The 17,133-nt window shown below is 43.6% G+C and overlaps 1 protein-coding gene across 6 annotated transcripts in view; it reads right to left on the bottom strand.

Annotated features, from left to right (window-relative positions):
- The window catches only part of LOC124011172 (protocadherin gamma-C5-like), a 217,742-nt gene that overhangs the window by 152,640 nt on the left and 47,969 nt on the right, over positions 1–17,133 (bottom strand). The window contains exon 1 of one of the 6 annotated variants that reach the window (XM_046324264.1): positions 10,055–12,490. The exons of the other annotated variants lie outside the window; for them this stretch is intronic. Coding sequence (XP_046180220.1) covers positions 10,055–12,478 — 2,424 coding nt within the window. The 5' untranslated portion in view covers positions 12,479–12,490. Of the gene's footprint in view, positions 1–10,054; positions 12,491–17,133 lie in introns of those variants that run through there. 6 annotated transcript variants of the gene reach the window in all.

Consider the following 17,133-nt stretch of genomic DNA (forward strand, 5'->3'; position numbering starts at 1 on the left):
TTCATTCCCCAAGGCTCACCTTGAGACTAGCTGTGTCTTGTACGTGTGACTGTGTCTTTCTGATAGGCCATGCTGTTTTCCTCAACGTGTCTGTGTCTATGGAACACCCAAAACGTAAGTCCACGAGCCAGTGGTCAGAAAACAGTTGAAACTGTCATCTATAAGGAGAGTCCCACACCGGCTGAAGTCTGTGTAGCTCAGAGGGTCGTAGGCCTGTGGGGAAAACAGGGAGGCTGGACACGAAGTACATGAACCCACGTCTACACATCTTGAAGTACACGACTGCACTGATCATAAGGAGTAGGAGAGAAGACATGGTCACCAGGGCAATTATCAAATAAAGCATGAAGTTACAGCTTGCCTGTGAGGGAATTCATCTGTGAATTCAAAGAGCTTGTTCAAAACAGGCCAAAACTACATTGACTGTTGCAGTGGCTGAGAGGAACTCAAGCCCGTTGTCCCTTGCCATGATCACATGGGTTTGTTTAGGCTAGTCCTGCTCTTCAAAACAGCCTCACAGTCCTGATTTCTCCACTGTGCAGGCCAATAGTGAAGGGGTTGGGCTGCGGTGCTTAGGAGAGCCACACGTTATGGCCGGAGTCGGCGTCCACAGCAACCACTTTGGTAACCAGGTAACTTTTAGGTGCCTCCAGCAGCAGGTCCTCTGTGATGAAGCCAGATGATTGGACAGGTTACAGAACAACGGGTATGTTGTCATTATGGTCACCGATGAACACCCTTCACAGTGCAGGTACTGGAGAGAGGAGGGGTATATTTTAGCATTGGATCCCGTGTTTAGATCCTCGGCTCTCATCCTTATCACTAATGTGCCTCTACGTTGGTTTTCCCAAACTTTAGCAGTGTACTCGCTCTGAGGAAAAGTATGGGGATTGTCATTCACGTCGTCCACTATGATGGATATTAATTTTCTACTGAGGGAGAATCAGAGTCACCGACTGTCACCGTGATGTTATAGTGTGGGTTCATCTCTCTGTCCAATATACCCTCAGTCACCAACAAATTATTTCTTAACCTCTGATATCAATTTAAAAAGGAATACTGTCTGAGATAGCACACTTGACCCGGCCGCCATTTCCAGTGTCCAGGTCACATGCATGTTTAGCAAAGCAACCATGGTACCAGGTTGAGAATCCTTGGCCACCATAGCGGAGGCAGATTTCACAGATATCACAGGCTTAATGTCATTCACATCAATCACTTCAATTATGAGTTTACAGGGTGACGCCTGACCCCCGCCATCTTTAGCTTGGACATCTACCTCACGCGCACTTGACTCGACCAGGTCAAGACCAATTTCCCCAGGAGCAAAAGCAGGGCTGTTGTCCTTCATATCCTGAATATCTAAAACAAGACTGTACACTTTGAGAGGATCCTCCAGCAGCAATTGATACTGTAGAATGCATACATTCTCTTGTACGCACAACCCCTCTCTATTTATTTGCTCGCTGACCAACAGAGAGCTGAAACCAGTCAAGACTCACAGAGCTGCCGAGTGCCCTCCGCCACGATGCGGGCTCGACGTGCCCCAAGTTCAGGCAATTTCTTCCTCAGATCTTTTGCCACATTCCCAATTACTGAACAGCGCACATCTCCAAGCAACAGTACAAAGAGAAAGATATTCACCCGAAACTGCATCCCTTAACTCTGTTTTAAGTATTGTTGTTCTATGGTACATCCTTTGTTGACATAAAAAAACAAGTATATATATATATATATATACAGTAGGGAGAACAAGTATTTGATATTTTGATGCAAAATAATTACAAAAAAAATCATACAATGTGATTTTCTGGATTCTTGTTTTAGATTCCATCTCTCACAGTTGAAGTGTACCTATGATAAAACATTACAGACCTCTACATGCTTTGTAAGTAGGAAAACCTGCAAAATCGGCACTGTATCAAATACTTGTTCTCCCCACTGTATATATATATATACATATACATACAGTACCAGTCAAAGGTTTGGACACACCTACTCATTCAAGGGTTTTTCTTTATTTTTACTATTTTCTACATTGTACAATAACAGTGAAGACATTAAAACTATGAAATAACACATCCGGAATCATGTAGTAACCCCCAAAAACGTAACAAAATCAAATATATTTTAAATTCTAGATTTCTTCAAAGTAGCCACCCTTTGCCTTGTTGACAGCTTTGCAAACTCATGGCATTCTCTTAATCAGTTTCAACTGGAATGCTTTTTCAAGTCTTGAAGGAGTTCCCACATATGCTGAGCACTTGTTGGCTGTCTTTCCATCACTCTGCGGTCCAACTCATCACAAACCATCTCAATTGGTTTGAGGTCGGGTGAATGCAAAGGCCAGGTCATCTGATGCAGCATTCCATCACTCTCCTTCTTGGTCAAATAGCCCTTACACAGCCGGAAGGTGTGTTGGGTCACTGTCCTGTTGAAAAACAAATGATAGTCCCACTAAGCGCAAACCAGAGGGGATGGCGTCTCTCTGCAGAATTCTGTGGTAGCCATGCTGGTTAAGTGTGCCTTAAATTCTAAATAAATCACTGAGTGTCATCAGCATAGCACCCCCTAACCATCACACCTCCTCCTCCATGCTTCACGATGGGAAACACACATGCAGAGATCATCCATTCACCTACTCTGCGTCTCACAAAGACATGGAGGTTGGAACCAACAATCTCAAATTTGGACCCATCAGACCAAAGAGCAGATTTCCACCTGTCTAATGTCCATTGCTCATGTTTCTTGGCCCAAGCAAGTCTCTTCTTATTATGAAGCTGGTTGAGAGAATGCAAAGAGTGTGCAAAGATGTCATCAAGGCAAATGTTGGCTACTTTAAAGAATCTAAAATATATTTTGATTTGTTGAACACTTTTTTGGTTACTACATGATTCCATATGTGTTCTTTCATAAGACATCGTCATGATCTTTGGAGTCCCGGCTTTCGTTGTGAATCAACATATACCGTGTTTATTTAATTTATGCTTCACAACGCTAACCGGAATGAAGGTAGCAGCAACCTTGAAATGAAGTCATACACTTGGCCTGCTCTTATACATTCGTATTCCTAAATATGGTAGTAAGTCACACCAAATAATTGAAGGCACAGATCAATAGCCAAGATATTCAGCTTTCCGCAGACATCCTGCTTTTGCAGATAGGGGCTACCGTTCTCATACCAGACAGAATTGAATAAAACAAATCCAATAAGGTCTCCAAATATGGGGACTTTACATTTAAAGAGGTTTTAAAAATAAAGGTTGTCAACAAGTGGTTGGAAAAGTCTATAAGGTCACTTCAACAACAGACATGTTCACATACATATTAGCAAGACAACTGTACACACTAACTCGCGCAGTACAGCTAAACAATTTCTACACATCTGTGAGCACGTGATGTGACATACATAAATCATTACAAGGAACAAAGGAAAAGAATGATTATGTCGTGTCTCACATGTATAAGGGGTGTTCAGTGACATGGAAAGTGGCAGCCAACTGCAGCAAGGAGGCAAAAACTATCAAAACAGGCTTCTCATCTCATCCTTTTGTCTAAATTGCTCCACCCTTCCAAAAACGTTCTCACCTGACATCTGCCATCTGTTTTACATTGTGATTAGAAATGGTGGCCTAAGTACCTAGAATACACATCAAACGCGTAACACCATTGAATAGAGAGGCCTACCTCTGGGGACCCCTGGGAGTCATCAAATGCTTCAGCAAAGATTGTTGGAGTTGTTCTCAGAGTCTGGTCCACAAGCAGCGTGTTGTCATTGGAAGATCTGACGAACTTGAAGTCACTTGTGCGCGAGCCTGTCGTCAGGTATGCGTCATAATTGTAAGTGCTGCGGAGAGTTCCCACTCCACCCCCCTCTGCGTAGTTGGGAGGGAGATACGCGCTGGGAATGGCGACCGCTCCATCAAACAACAGTCTGGGCTTTCTCCTGCGGCAAAACCTCACGGTCAGGATGACAATAATGAAGGTGAAGAAAAAGGTGGAAACGGACACCAGCGCGATGATCAGATAAGAGGTGAGTTTGGAATTGCTTTCATCATAAGATACATCTTTCAGTTCTGGCACTTCAGCCATGTTATCAGAAATCACTAAATACATGGTACAGGTGGCAGAGAGAGAGGGCTGTCCGTTATCTTTCACTGACACAATGAGGTTCTGTTTCATGCTGTCAGATTCAGAAATGTCCCGCTGTGTCCTGATCTCTCCACTGTGGAGACCAATAGTGAAAAGTCCCGTATCAGTGGATTTGACTATATGATAGGACAGCCAGGCGTTCTGGCCGGAGTCCGCGTCCACCGCTATCACCTTGGAAACCAGAGAGCCCTCGTGCGCAGCTTTGGGGACCAGTTCAGTCATGAAGGAGTTCCCCTCCGGGGCGGGGTATAGTATCTGAGGAGAGTTGTCATTCACATCTGTTATGAACACACTGACCGTGACGTTGCTGCTGAGCGGAGGAGAACCGTTGTCTCTGGCCACCACGTGGACTTTAAAACTCCTGAACTGCTCATAATCAAACGACCTCACAGCGTGGATCACCCCCGTGTCTCCGTTAACGGATAAAAACGAGGACACCGGAACACCGTTCACCTCACCGGGTAAGAGAGAATAAATCACTGTTCCGTTCTGTCTCCAGTCTGGGTCCCGTGCAGTAACGGAACACACGGAGTTACCGGGTTTGTTATTTTCAGTCACGTGGGCTTTATAGGACTGTTCCTCAAACACAGGTGGGTTGTCGTTGACGTCAGCTACAGATAACTGAACACTTTTAGAGGAGGACAGAGGTGGAGAGCCCTCGTCGGTGGCAGTGATTGTAATGTTGTAATCAGACACCAGTTCACGGTCCAGTTCGCCCGTGGTCACCAGAGAATAGTAGTTTTTGATGGATGGCACCAGCTTAAAGGGAAGGTTTTGCTGAATGGAGCAGCGGACCTGTCGGTTATTCTCAGAGTCTCTATCCTGCACGTTAATGATGCCCACCTCTGTACCAGGTGACGCGTTCTCAGGTATGGGGTTAGTTAGAGATTGTAGATAAATCACAGGATTGTTGTCATTAACATCTGTGATGTCAATTATGACTTTAGAATATGATGCTAACCCTAAACCATCCTTAGCTTTGATTCGCAATTCAAATGATGAAAATTCTTCAAAATCTATAGTGTCAATAACTCGTATGTCTCCTGTTTTACGGTCGATAGAAAATATGTTCTTTACGTCTTCTGAAACATGACCGAAGTCATACGTGATCTCCCCATTTGCTCCGTCATCTGCATCCGCAGCACTCACTGTAACCACTACAGTATCTAAAGGGGAGTTTTCAGGCAGACTGGCTTTATAGACGGCCTTGCTAAACACTGGGGCGTTATCGTTAGCATCCAGTACAGTGACGTGTATGACTACAGTACCTGATCTCTGCGGAGAGCCTCCGTCCACAGCTGTAAGCAATAATTTAACATCCTGCTTTTGTTCTCGATCAAGCTCATTCTCTAGAACAAGATCCACAGTATGACTATCTACAATCAAAACGAAATTGTCATTCCTTTCAAGTGTGTATCTTTGAACTGAGTTCTGTCCTATATCCGCGTCATGAGCCTCCTCCAATGAGAATCGAGTGCCTTTAGCTGCAGATTCCCATATTTCCATATCTATCATCTTCTCGTTAAATTGTGGATAGTTGTCATTAATATCTTGAACATGAAGGCTAATACGTTGCAGCTCCAAAGGATTCTCCAATACAAGTTCCTGTTTTAAAACGCACAAAGCCTTATTGCCACAAAGCCCCTCTCTGTCAATCCTTTCAGCAACAATCAAATCTCCGGTAGTCAGATTAATGTCACAGTACCGTTTTTGGTTTCCTTCGGTATCAATACGGGCCTTACGAGCGGACAGTCTGCTCGCCTCCAGCCCGAGATCATTGGCTATATTTCCAATAACAGATCCTCGTTTCATCTCCTCCGGAAAAGAATAGCTCACGTCTCCATTGGCGGAGTGCAGCGGTCGAAGAAAGAAAACAAAGCCACAGACCAGGCCTGTCACTGTGAATATTTTGTGCTCCATCCTTAGATAAGAACGGTGGAGAAATAAGGCTGCAGTTATGTGCGTCACTATATGCAAATATCCAAAGTGAAGATATAGTTTTCAATCGAATATAATTTCAATCAAGCCGAGAAAACACGAACAAACGTCAGGTCCCCACGACTTTCTGCAGCGCAGTGAACAACCCAGAGCGTTGTATTCGTCAACATGAAGTTGCTCACCAGGTGAACAGCGACACTTTGAGTGCACTTCATAAATTGCATGTTTTAAATGACAACACACGGACGAACCCATTTTCGATTTGATCAAATGCAAAGCACACTATCGGGCCAAGCTCATGAAATAGACATAGAAGATCAAGACAGCCAGAATTAACGAGGATGAAGGCAATCCACACGTAACAGAACATAACACCTGGACAGCGATACCCGTAAAAGAGGAAATCTCACTTTTCTTCTCATTCTCCATTTACATTTCAGCTGATAAAGACAATATGTTTGTCCAGGGGTGCAACTTTCCCTGGGGATGGGGGACATGTCCCCCCCATATTCTGAAATTGCATCTTTGTTCCCCCCAGTTATCTCATTGAAATGTGATGGAAAAAATTGCAATGGTGTGCTTTAGGACCATGCGGATGACTTAGCGCAGTAGGGTAGGCTGTTTGGAGTGTTAAAATAAAATATGTATACACTATAGAACAGTAATGGTGGAATGTCGTTTCTCTTTGCTCATTTTAGCTGTTCTTGCCATAATATGGACTTGGTCTTTTATCAAATAAGGATATCTTCTGTATACATCCCCTACCTTGTCACAACACAACTGATTGGCTCAAATGCATTAACTTCTTATGGCTGGGGGCAGTATTGAGTAGCTTGGCTGAATAAGGTGCCCAGAGTAAACTGCCTGCTACTCAGTCCCAGTTGCTAATATATGCATATGATTATATTTTGATGTAAAACACTCTAAAGTTTCTAAAACTGTTTTAATGATGTCTGTGAGTATAACAGAACTCATATGGCAGGCAAAAATCTGAGAAAAAATCCAACCAGGAAGTGGGAAATCTGAGGTTGGTCGTTTTTCAACTCATTCCCTATTGAAGATACAGTGGGATATTGGTCATGTTGCACTTCCTAAGGCTTCCACTGGATGTCAACCGTCTTTAGAACCTAGTTTGATGCTTCTACTGTAAAGTGGTGGTGAATGAGAGGGGAATGAGTCAGAGGTCTGGCAGAATGATTTGAGCTAGTGCGCTCGTTCACGTGAGAGGTAGCTCGCATTCCATTGCTTTTCTACAGACAAAGGAATTCTCCAGTTGGAACATTATTGAAAATTTATGTTAAAAACATCCTGAAGGTTGATTCTATACATCGTTTGACATGTTTTTACGGACTGTAACAGAACGTCTTGACATTTCGTCTGCTCTTGGCCTGAGTAGCAGGCAGTTTGCTTTGGGCACGCTTTTCATCCGGACGTGCCCCCCCCTACTGCTCTCCGGGTCGCTGAGGCACTATTCCAGCAGTTCTTCCGGCATTATGGCCTTTCAGAGGAAATCGACTCTAACCGTTGCCCCCAATTCACATCACGGGTATGGAGGGCCTTTATGGAGATGGTCGGTGTCACGGTCAGCCTCACTTCCAGGTATAGGCCTCAGTCCAACAGGTAGGTGGAGAGGATGAACCAGGAGCTGGGGAGATTTCTGAGGAGTCCCTGTCAGGACCGGCAGGGAGAGTGAGCTCGCTTCCTTCCATGGGTGGAGTACACCCAGAACTCGCTACGTCACTCCTCCACTGGGTTGACCGCCTTCCAGTGTGTTCTGGGTTTTCAGCCGGCCCTGGCTCCATGTACCCCGGGCCAGACCAAAGCTCCTGCGGTTGATGAGTGGTTCAGATGCACAGAAGTGTGGAGCGCGGCTCACGTGAGACTCCAGCACACCGTCCTCCGTCAAAAGGAGCAGGCAGACCGCCACCGCCGTGAGACCCCAGTGTACCACCCTGGGGTTCATGTCTGTCTTTCTACCAGGAACCTCCCACTCCGTCTGGAGGCGACGTATAGGTTACAGCTTCCCAGCGACTACCGTATCTCACCTTCTTTTCATGTCTCCCTTTTCAGGCCGGTGGTTCCTGGTCCCCTAGCTGATGCTGTCCCCCATGACACCCCTCCACCTCCCCTGGACATCAGGGAGGTCTGGCCTATTAAGTCAGATCTCTACTGGACTCCTGGATGTCATGGGGTTCGGCTCCAGTATCTGTTGGGCTGGGAGGGTTATGACCCAGAGGAGCAGTGTTGGGTTCCCGTGGAGGACATTCTGGATCCCAACTTCATCTGTGAATTCCACCTTCGCCGCCCGGACTGCGTCGTTCTGCAGCTGGAAGCCACGTGTCGGGGGGGGGACGACGACGACGACGACTCCTTCACTCCGGCATTTGACGTTGCCAGTATACTAACCACCGGTCCTGGGATCCATCATTACGCACACTTGGCATCAATCATTACGCACACCTGCACGTCACCATCAGGCACGCCTGGACTCACTTAGGTCCTTTCCCCAGTCAATATTGTTTGTGTTTCATGTCTAGACGCTACTCTTGTTTGTTATATTGGTCGATGTTCCATTTTTTATTAAACTCACCACCTGCACTTGCTTTCCGACTCCCAGCATTTACGTTACAGCCCGTGTTAGGCTACAAACTATCCAAATTATCCACACATAATTTCAACCACCGTAGTCCTATAACATTCCAAAATATGAAATCCCGAACACACACAATATGCTCCATCCAAACTCAAATATGACATTAAAAATAAATTTCAAAGCCACAGACAAGGCCTGTCATTTAGAATAATTTGTGCTCCATTCTGGCATACAAATCGACAAAAACACCCAATAATTATATAGATTAGCAAAAGAAAACGTTATTCCACAAAAACATGATAAACTCTCTATCTACAAAATGTACGTGCAATCCAACCATCCACACTCATTTCTGCAGTGAAATGGCACCAGAGCTTTCTGAATGAAATCAGCAGGGGTGGAGTACTGTATATTAACTTCCTTTGCTGGTGAACAGCGACATTTTGAGTATCCCTACAAAACTATTATCTGATAGTGTGCTAAACACATTTTAATCAAAGTTGCTGGTCGACTGTATGCTTGCTTGATCAAAAAATTGGAGACAGGTATGCCACCCAGCATAAGCGAAAAAACAACTGAAAACCATGGAAAAAATAAAACAACACATTTTATTTTAAACAATCGTAAACTCTGCACAGGTTAGGTCTACACTTATGTGAAAAAAAATGTGTTACAAAAGAGGTAGATCGACCTTTCCCTAAAATGCACATGGAAGTTGCACTGTCATTTTGTCATCTGGAACTCATCAGTACAATCCACAAAACCAGTGAGTAGAACTGACAACAGGAAAGTAATAAGCCTCGTGACAAACAAGCACTCGGAAGAAGCCCTAACTCCTTTACAACAGAAACCAGACATACCTGCACCACAGACAGCGACATCCGCTACTGCTCAAACAAAAGCTCCCTACTTTTCTCATCATAGTATAGTCCTACAGAGCTTTGTCAATTTTTCTATTTTGCAATGCCATCCAAGTAGGCCAGCAAACTGATTCCAAATAGAACCAGCGTATCAAATGTGTTTTGTAACGTAAAAATTGTGCAGTAGGCAAATCGTTAAAAAAAAATAATTTTTTTTATCAATCCTACAAAATGTTTTGAACCACAATTCAAACAACATGTAATCTGCAAAATGTCAGCATTGCAATGAAGGTGTTGAATTGATAACACAATCGATTACACCATCATATTTGGAGCTACGTTTAGTTCTTTAAACAGTGGCAGAGGAAACAGACGTTATGACAGTCCCGTGGGAATAGTCGTTTTTATCCTGAACAAAATTGCTTTGTAAAAAAAAACTACCTGCAGTTGTAAAACATCTGCCACAGAGCCTATAGAGTTATAACGCACGTCTGTTAAAATAAAGGCCTACCTCTGGGGATCCCTCGGAATCGCGAAAGTCTTCAGCAAATTCAGTTGTAGTTTTTCTCAGTGTCTGGTCCAAGGACAGCGTGTTGTCATTGTAAGATCTGAGGAACTTGAAGTCACTTGTGCGCGAACCTGTCGTTAAGTATGCGTCATAATTGTAGGTGCTGTGGAGAGTTCCCACTCCACCCCCCTCTGCGTAGTTGGGAGGGAGATACGCGCTGGGGATGGCGACCGCTCCGTCAAACAACAGTCTGGGCTTTCTCCTGCGGCAAAACCTCACGGCCAGGATGACAATAACGAAGGTGAGGAAAAATGTGGACACGGACACCAGCGCGATAATCAGATAAGAGGTGAGTTTGGAATTGTTCTCATCATACGAGATATCTTTCAGTTCTGGCACCTCAGCCAAGTTATCAGAAATCACTAAATACATACTACAGGTGGCAGAGAGAGAGGGCTGTCCGTTATCTTTCACTGACACAATGAGGTTCTGTTTCATGCTGTCAGATTCAGAAATGTCCCGCTGTGTCCTGATCTCTCCACTGTGGAGACCAATAGTGAAAAGTCCCGGATCAGTGGATTTGACAATTTGATATGACAGCCAGGCGTTCTGGCCGGAGTCCGCGTCCACCGCTATCACCTTGGAAACCAGAGAGCCCCGGTGTGCAGCTTTGGGGACCAGCTCGGTCATGAATGAGTTCCCCTCCGGGGCGGGGTACAGTATCTGAGGAGAGTTGTCATTCACATCCGTTATGAACACACTGACAGTGACGTTGCTGCTGAGCGGAGGAGAACCGTTGTCTCTGGCCACCACGTGGACTTTAAAACTCCTGAACTGCTCATAATCAAACGACCTCACAGCGTGGATCACCCCCGTGTCTCCGTTAACGGATAAAAACGAGGACACCGGGACACCGTTCACCTCACCGGGTAAGAGAGAATAAATCACTGTACCGTTCTGTCTCCAGTCTGGGTCTCGAGCAGTAACGGAACACACGGAGGAACCGGGTTTGTTATTTTCAGTCACGTGGGCTTTATAGGACTGTTCCTCAAACACAGGTGGGTTGTCGTTGACGTCAGCTACAGATAACTGAACACTTTTAGAGGAGGACAGAGGTGGAGAGCCCTCGTCGGTGGCAGTGATTGTAATGTTGTAATCAGACACCAGTTCTCGGTCCAGTTCGCCCGTGATCACCAGAGAATAGTAGTTTTTGATGGATGGCACCAGCTTAAAGGGAACATTTTGCTGAATGGAGCAGCGGACCTGTCGGTTATTCTCAGAGTCTCTATCCTGCACGTTAATGATGCCCACCTCTGTACCAGGAGACGCGTTCTCAGGTATGGAGTGAGTCAGAGATTTTAGATATAGCTCAGGGGCATTGTCATTTATGTCTGTAATGTCTATAATAACTTTACTGTCCGAAGAAAGACCAAAGCCATCTTTCCCTTCAATAAAAAGTTCAAATTGCGTCTCTTCTTCATAATCTATTTCTCCTGTCACTATAATTTCTCCTGTGTTCTGGTCCATAGTAAATACATTCCTTGCTGTTTCAGATACTCGACTAAATTCATACGTCACCTCTCCATTCAACCCCTCATCTGCATCCGCAGCACTCACTGTAACTGCTACAGTACCCAAAGGAGAGTTTTCAGGCAGACTGGCTTTATAGACGGCCTGGCTAAACACTGGGGCATTATCGTTAGCATCCAGTACAGTGACGTGTATGACTACAGTACCTGATCTCTGCGGAGTGCCCCCATCTACAGCTGTCATCAACAGTTTCAACTCCTGCTGCTCCTCGCGGTCTAATTCTTTGTCCAGAACTAACTCACCGTATTTAATACCAGCATTATTCGTTTGCAAACCCAAAACAAAATTATTATTCCTTTGTAGTACGTAGCTTTGCACTGCGTTTTGTCCAGTATCTGCGTCGTGAGCTGCGTTTACACGATAGCGAGCTCCTTTCACAGCGGATTCTCTGATTTCTACCTTAATTAAATCCTTGGGAAATATGGGTGAATTATCGTTGATATCTTGGATTTGAAGTGATATATGATGCAACTCAAGTGGACTCTCTAGGACCAATTCGAATTTTAGTATGCATAAAACCTTTTCTCCACAAAGCCCCTCTCTGTCAATCCTCTCCGCAACAATCAGATCTCCGGTACTCAGATTAATGTCACAATAACGTTTTCGGTTTCCTTCAGTATCAACACGGGCCCTACGAGCGGACAGCCTGCTCGCCTCCAGCCCGAGATCATTGGCTATATTTCCAATAACAGATCCTCGTTTCATCTCCTCCGGAAAAGAATAGCTCACGTCTCCATAGGCGGAGTGCAGCGGTAGAAGAAAGAAAGAAAAGCAGAAGACCAGGCCTGACATTGAGAATCCTTTGTTCAGCATCCTTAGACTTCCAACGAAATCCATATATATAGTTAAACAGATCGATGTAAGGAGAAAGTATTCCACAAAAAGATCATTCACTAGATTATCAAAACAAAATATGTGCGCAGTCTGACCGTTTAGCTCTATTATTTTATGTAGTGAAACGAAACCAGAGCTTTGTTAATGACAACAGCAATGGGTGGAGAGCTGTGTCTATTCTACCTCCGCTGGTGAACAGCACCACTATGAGCACCATTCAGAAATTACACGCTGACATTGGGCTAATAACATTTCAATAAAAGTGTCAGATAGATATTATTCATGATCAAACATTGGAGATACATGATGTATGCCCCCAGCATATGGGGATAACCTAATAAGCACAGTCAGTAGCTTGACTTTAGTTTTAGAAGTTAGAAGCTGACAACCTGTCGGGGTGTCTGGGGGTCCTCCCCCAGAATTGTTTTTGGCATCTAAAGCAAATTTTCTGCATTTCTACACAATCTAATATGAACCACGGCCCTTCTAGCTGTCTCTATTTATAACAACAAAAAGTAAAAAAAAATGCCCACAGTCATCAAGCTATAGGTAAGAGATAATTTTTTAATATGTATAAGTGATTGATAAAACTGAACTGACAGCTCTTTGGTCTTGGCCATAGTGGGGTTTGGAGTGTGACTGTTTGAGGTTGTGGACAGGTGTCTTTTATACTGATAACAAGTTCAAACAGGTGCCATTAATACAGGTAACGAGTGGAGGACAGAGGAGCCTCTTAAATAAGAAGTTACAGGTCTGTGAGAGCCAGAAATCTTGCTTGTTTGTAGGTGACCAAATACTTATTTTCCACCATAATTTGCAAATACATTCATTAAAAATCCTACAATGTGATTTTCTGGATTTTTAAAATCATTTTGTCTGTCATAGTTGAAGAGAACTTTCACAATTGGTGGCTGACTAAATACTTTTTTGCCCCACTGTATATACATATATAAAACACATCCACCTACACATATACTGTACATTAACACACAGAAACAACACATCCTCCATATAATTAATCTCATAGCCCTAATAGTACTGCAGAGTTCATTTTACTAGCACACAATATAGCTGGGTCGCCTCGTCCTGCCCCTAGTGGTCCACCACTTTGCAGCTCCCAACCCAACACACTCCACTCATCCTTAGGATCTTAGTGAAACATTCATTATTGGTTTCAGGTGCGTTAGGCCAAGGCCAAAGACACGACCAACAGGACGGCAGATCCCCAGGGCCAGGACTGAGAAGCCCATCAGCTAGGGATAGCCAAAATAAGTATCTCCCCTGACGTGGGTATGTTTTCAATACAGACTCCTTTTGTCATACAGTATTCCATAGAAGTCATTCAGACCTTGTAAAAGTTGCCCAGTATACCCTTAATCTTGTAATAAATCTAATCTAATGATACATAACGTGATATTTATGTGATCTATTGTGACATTGTGGGAGGATAACCAACCTTCCAATTAATGGCAATGCATTTCTTAGACGTTATAAATGCTAGGTTATACAGCTTCCTTAACATATGCAAATAGGTCCTCTTTTGTGCTTTTACACCTCCAGCAAAGGAATGACATTTATGAGTGCACAATATTCAGATTCACTCACATATGGTACGTTCTATGGATGCTCTTAAACTGCAGTCATTTATGTCTGAGATTATATGACTGGGCATTTAAACATAACTGTCCATTCATGATCATCAATAGCTTTTCCCAGATCTTCCTCACATCTTTCAACCCTTGATTCAGCTGAAATCAACTTTAGACAATTGTCAGACTGCCTTAAATTAGTTTAAATCTTTCTGGCTTGTCAGTGTTTGCTGCACATAATGAATAAAGTGTTGTATCTGCAAAACTTCACCTCAGCTTCATCACAGACTGGTCTTCCCTTGCTGTCTGACCCTGCTGAGACCCCTGTCACCATCTGATCCTGCTAAGATGAGGCATGACAAAGAATTACCTTGGTGTACATTTCTACATTATTTTATACAAGAATATAATCAATAGCACAATAAATTAAATTACCATTATTCCCAGATCCCAGACTGTAGCTTTAAACTGCTATCCTGTATCTACTGTATCTACTACCAATCAACTCAAGATGGAACTTTATATCATTCACTGATATTGCAAAATTCACCTGACCTCCGTAGACTGGTCTTCCCTGGCTGTCTGACCCTGCTGGGACACCTGTCAACATCTGATCCTCCTAAGACATGATGACTACAGTGTTGTGTACTGACTGTGCACCACGACAGTGAAGCCTGTGGAGCTGTTTATTACTGTGTCAGTGTGAAAAGTAGGGAATTAGCTAGGGAAAGTTATAAATCAATATAACGTTACATTGCTATACTGCCTCTAATAAAAAGTCACATTGAGCTGAAAAAACGTCAGAATGTCGATCTACAATCGTTTGCCCGCTGGATTCGTTTCATTCAGGTCTAGTGGAGCACTACGGCAAAAACTGGAAAACTGGCAAATAATTTATAACCCCAGACCATCAAGGCACAGATCTGTGGAAGGGTACAAAAAAATGTTTGCATTATTGAAGGTCCCCAAGAACACAGTGGCCTTCATCATTCTTAAATGGAAGAAGTTTGGAACCACCAAGACTCTTCCTAGAGCTGGCCGCCCGGCCAAACTGAGCAATTGAGGGAGAAGGGCCTTGGTCAGGGAGGTGACCAAGAACCCAATGGTCACTCTGACAGAAATCCAGAGTTTCTCTGTTGAGATGGGGGGCAAGGACTGGGAGACTAGTCAGAATCGAGGGAAAGATGAACGGAACAAAGCACAGAGAGATCCTTGATGAAAACCTGCTCCAGAGCACTCAGGACATCAGACTTGGGCGATGGTTCACCTTCCAACAGGACAATGGCCCTAAGCACACAGCCAAGACAATGCAGGAATGGCTTCGGGACAAGTATCTGAATGTCCTTTAGTGGCCCGGCCAGAACCCAGATTGAACCTAACCGAACATCTCTGGAGAGACCTTAAAATAGCTGTGCAGCAACGCTTCACATCCAACCTGACAGAGATGGAAAGGATCTGCAGAGAGGAATGGAAGAAACTCCTCAAATACAGGTGTTCCGAGCTTGTAGCATCATACTCAAGAAGACCCGAAGCTGTAATCACTGTCAAAGGTTCTTCAACAAAGTACTGAGTAAATGGTCTGAATACATTTGAAATATAATTATTCTTATTAATTTTTTTACATTTGCAAACATTTCTGAAAACCTGTTTTGCTTAGTCATTATGGGGTATTGTGTGTAGATTGATGAGGGGAAAAATGATTTAATCACTTATAGAATAAGGCTGCAACGTAACAAAATGTAGAAAGATTCAAGGGGTCTGAACACTTTCCGAATGCACTTCAGATATACAGTACCAGTCCAAATTTGGACACACCAACTCATTCAAGGGTTTTTCTTTATTTTTGACTGTTTTCTACAATGTAGAATAATGAAATAACCCATGTGGAATCATGTTGAAACCAAAATATTGTTAAACAAATATAAATATATTTTAGATTTTAGATTCTTCAAAGTAATCACCCTTTGCATTGCTGGCAGCTTTGTACACTCTTGGCATTCTCTCTACCAGCTTCATGAGGAATGCTTTTCTAACATTCTTGAAGGAGTTCCCACACATGCTGAGCACTTGTTGGCTGCATTTCCTTCACTCTGCGGTGAAAACCATCTCAATTGGGTTGAGGTCGGGTGATTGTGGAGGCCAGGTCATCTGATGCAGCAGTCAATCACTCTCCTTCTTGGTCAAATATCCCTTACACAGGCTGGAAGCGTATTGGGTCATTGTCCTGTTGAAAAACAAAGTATAGTCCCACTAAGCACAAACCAGATGGGATGGCGTAATGTTGCAGAATGTTGTGGTAGCCATGCTGGTTAAGTGTGCCTTGAATTCTAAATAAATCACTGACAGTATCACCAGCAAAGCACCCCCACACCATCACACCTCTTCCTCCATGCTTCACGGCGGGAACCACACACGCGGAGATCATCCGTTCATCTACTCTGCATCTCTCACAAAGACATGGTGGTTGGAACCAACAATCTCAAATTTGGACTCATCAGACCAAAGGACAGATTTCCACCTGCCTAATGTCCATTGCTCGTGTTTCTTGGCCCAAGTAAGTCTCTTCTTACTATTGGTATCCTTTAGTAGTGGTTTCTTTGTAGCAATTCGACCATGAAGGCCTGATTCACACAGTGTCCTCTGGACAGTTGATGTTGAGATGTGTCTGTTACTTGAACTATGTGAAGCATTTATTTGGGCTGCAATCTGAGGTGCAGTTAACTCTAATAAATGTATCATTTCCAGCATAGGTAACTCTGGGTCTTCCTTTCCTGATGAGAGCCAGTTTCATTATAGTTCTTGAAATGCTCCTCATTAATTAATCTTCATATCTTAAAGTAATGATGGACTGTCATTTCTCTTTGCTTATTTGAATTATTCTTGCCATAATCTGTACTTAGTCTTTTACCAAATAGGGCTATCTTCTGTATACCACCCCTACCTTGTCACAATACAACTGATTGGCTCAAACGCATTAAGAAGGAAATACATTCCACAAATTAACTTTTAACAAGGCACACCTGTTAATTTAAATGCATTACAGGTGACTACCTCATGAAGCTGGTTGAG

Source organism: Oncorhynchus gorbuscha, linkage group LG23 (assembly GCF_021184085.1).
Source record: "Oncorhynchus gorbuscha isolate QuinsamMale2020 ecotype Even-year linkage group LG23, OgorEven_v1.0, whole genome shotgun sequence".
Lineage (NCBI taxonomy): Eukaryota > Metazoa > Chordata > Actinopteri > Salmoniformes > Salmonidae > Oncorhynchus > Oncorhynchus gorbuscha.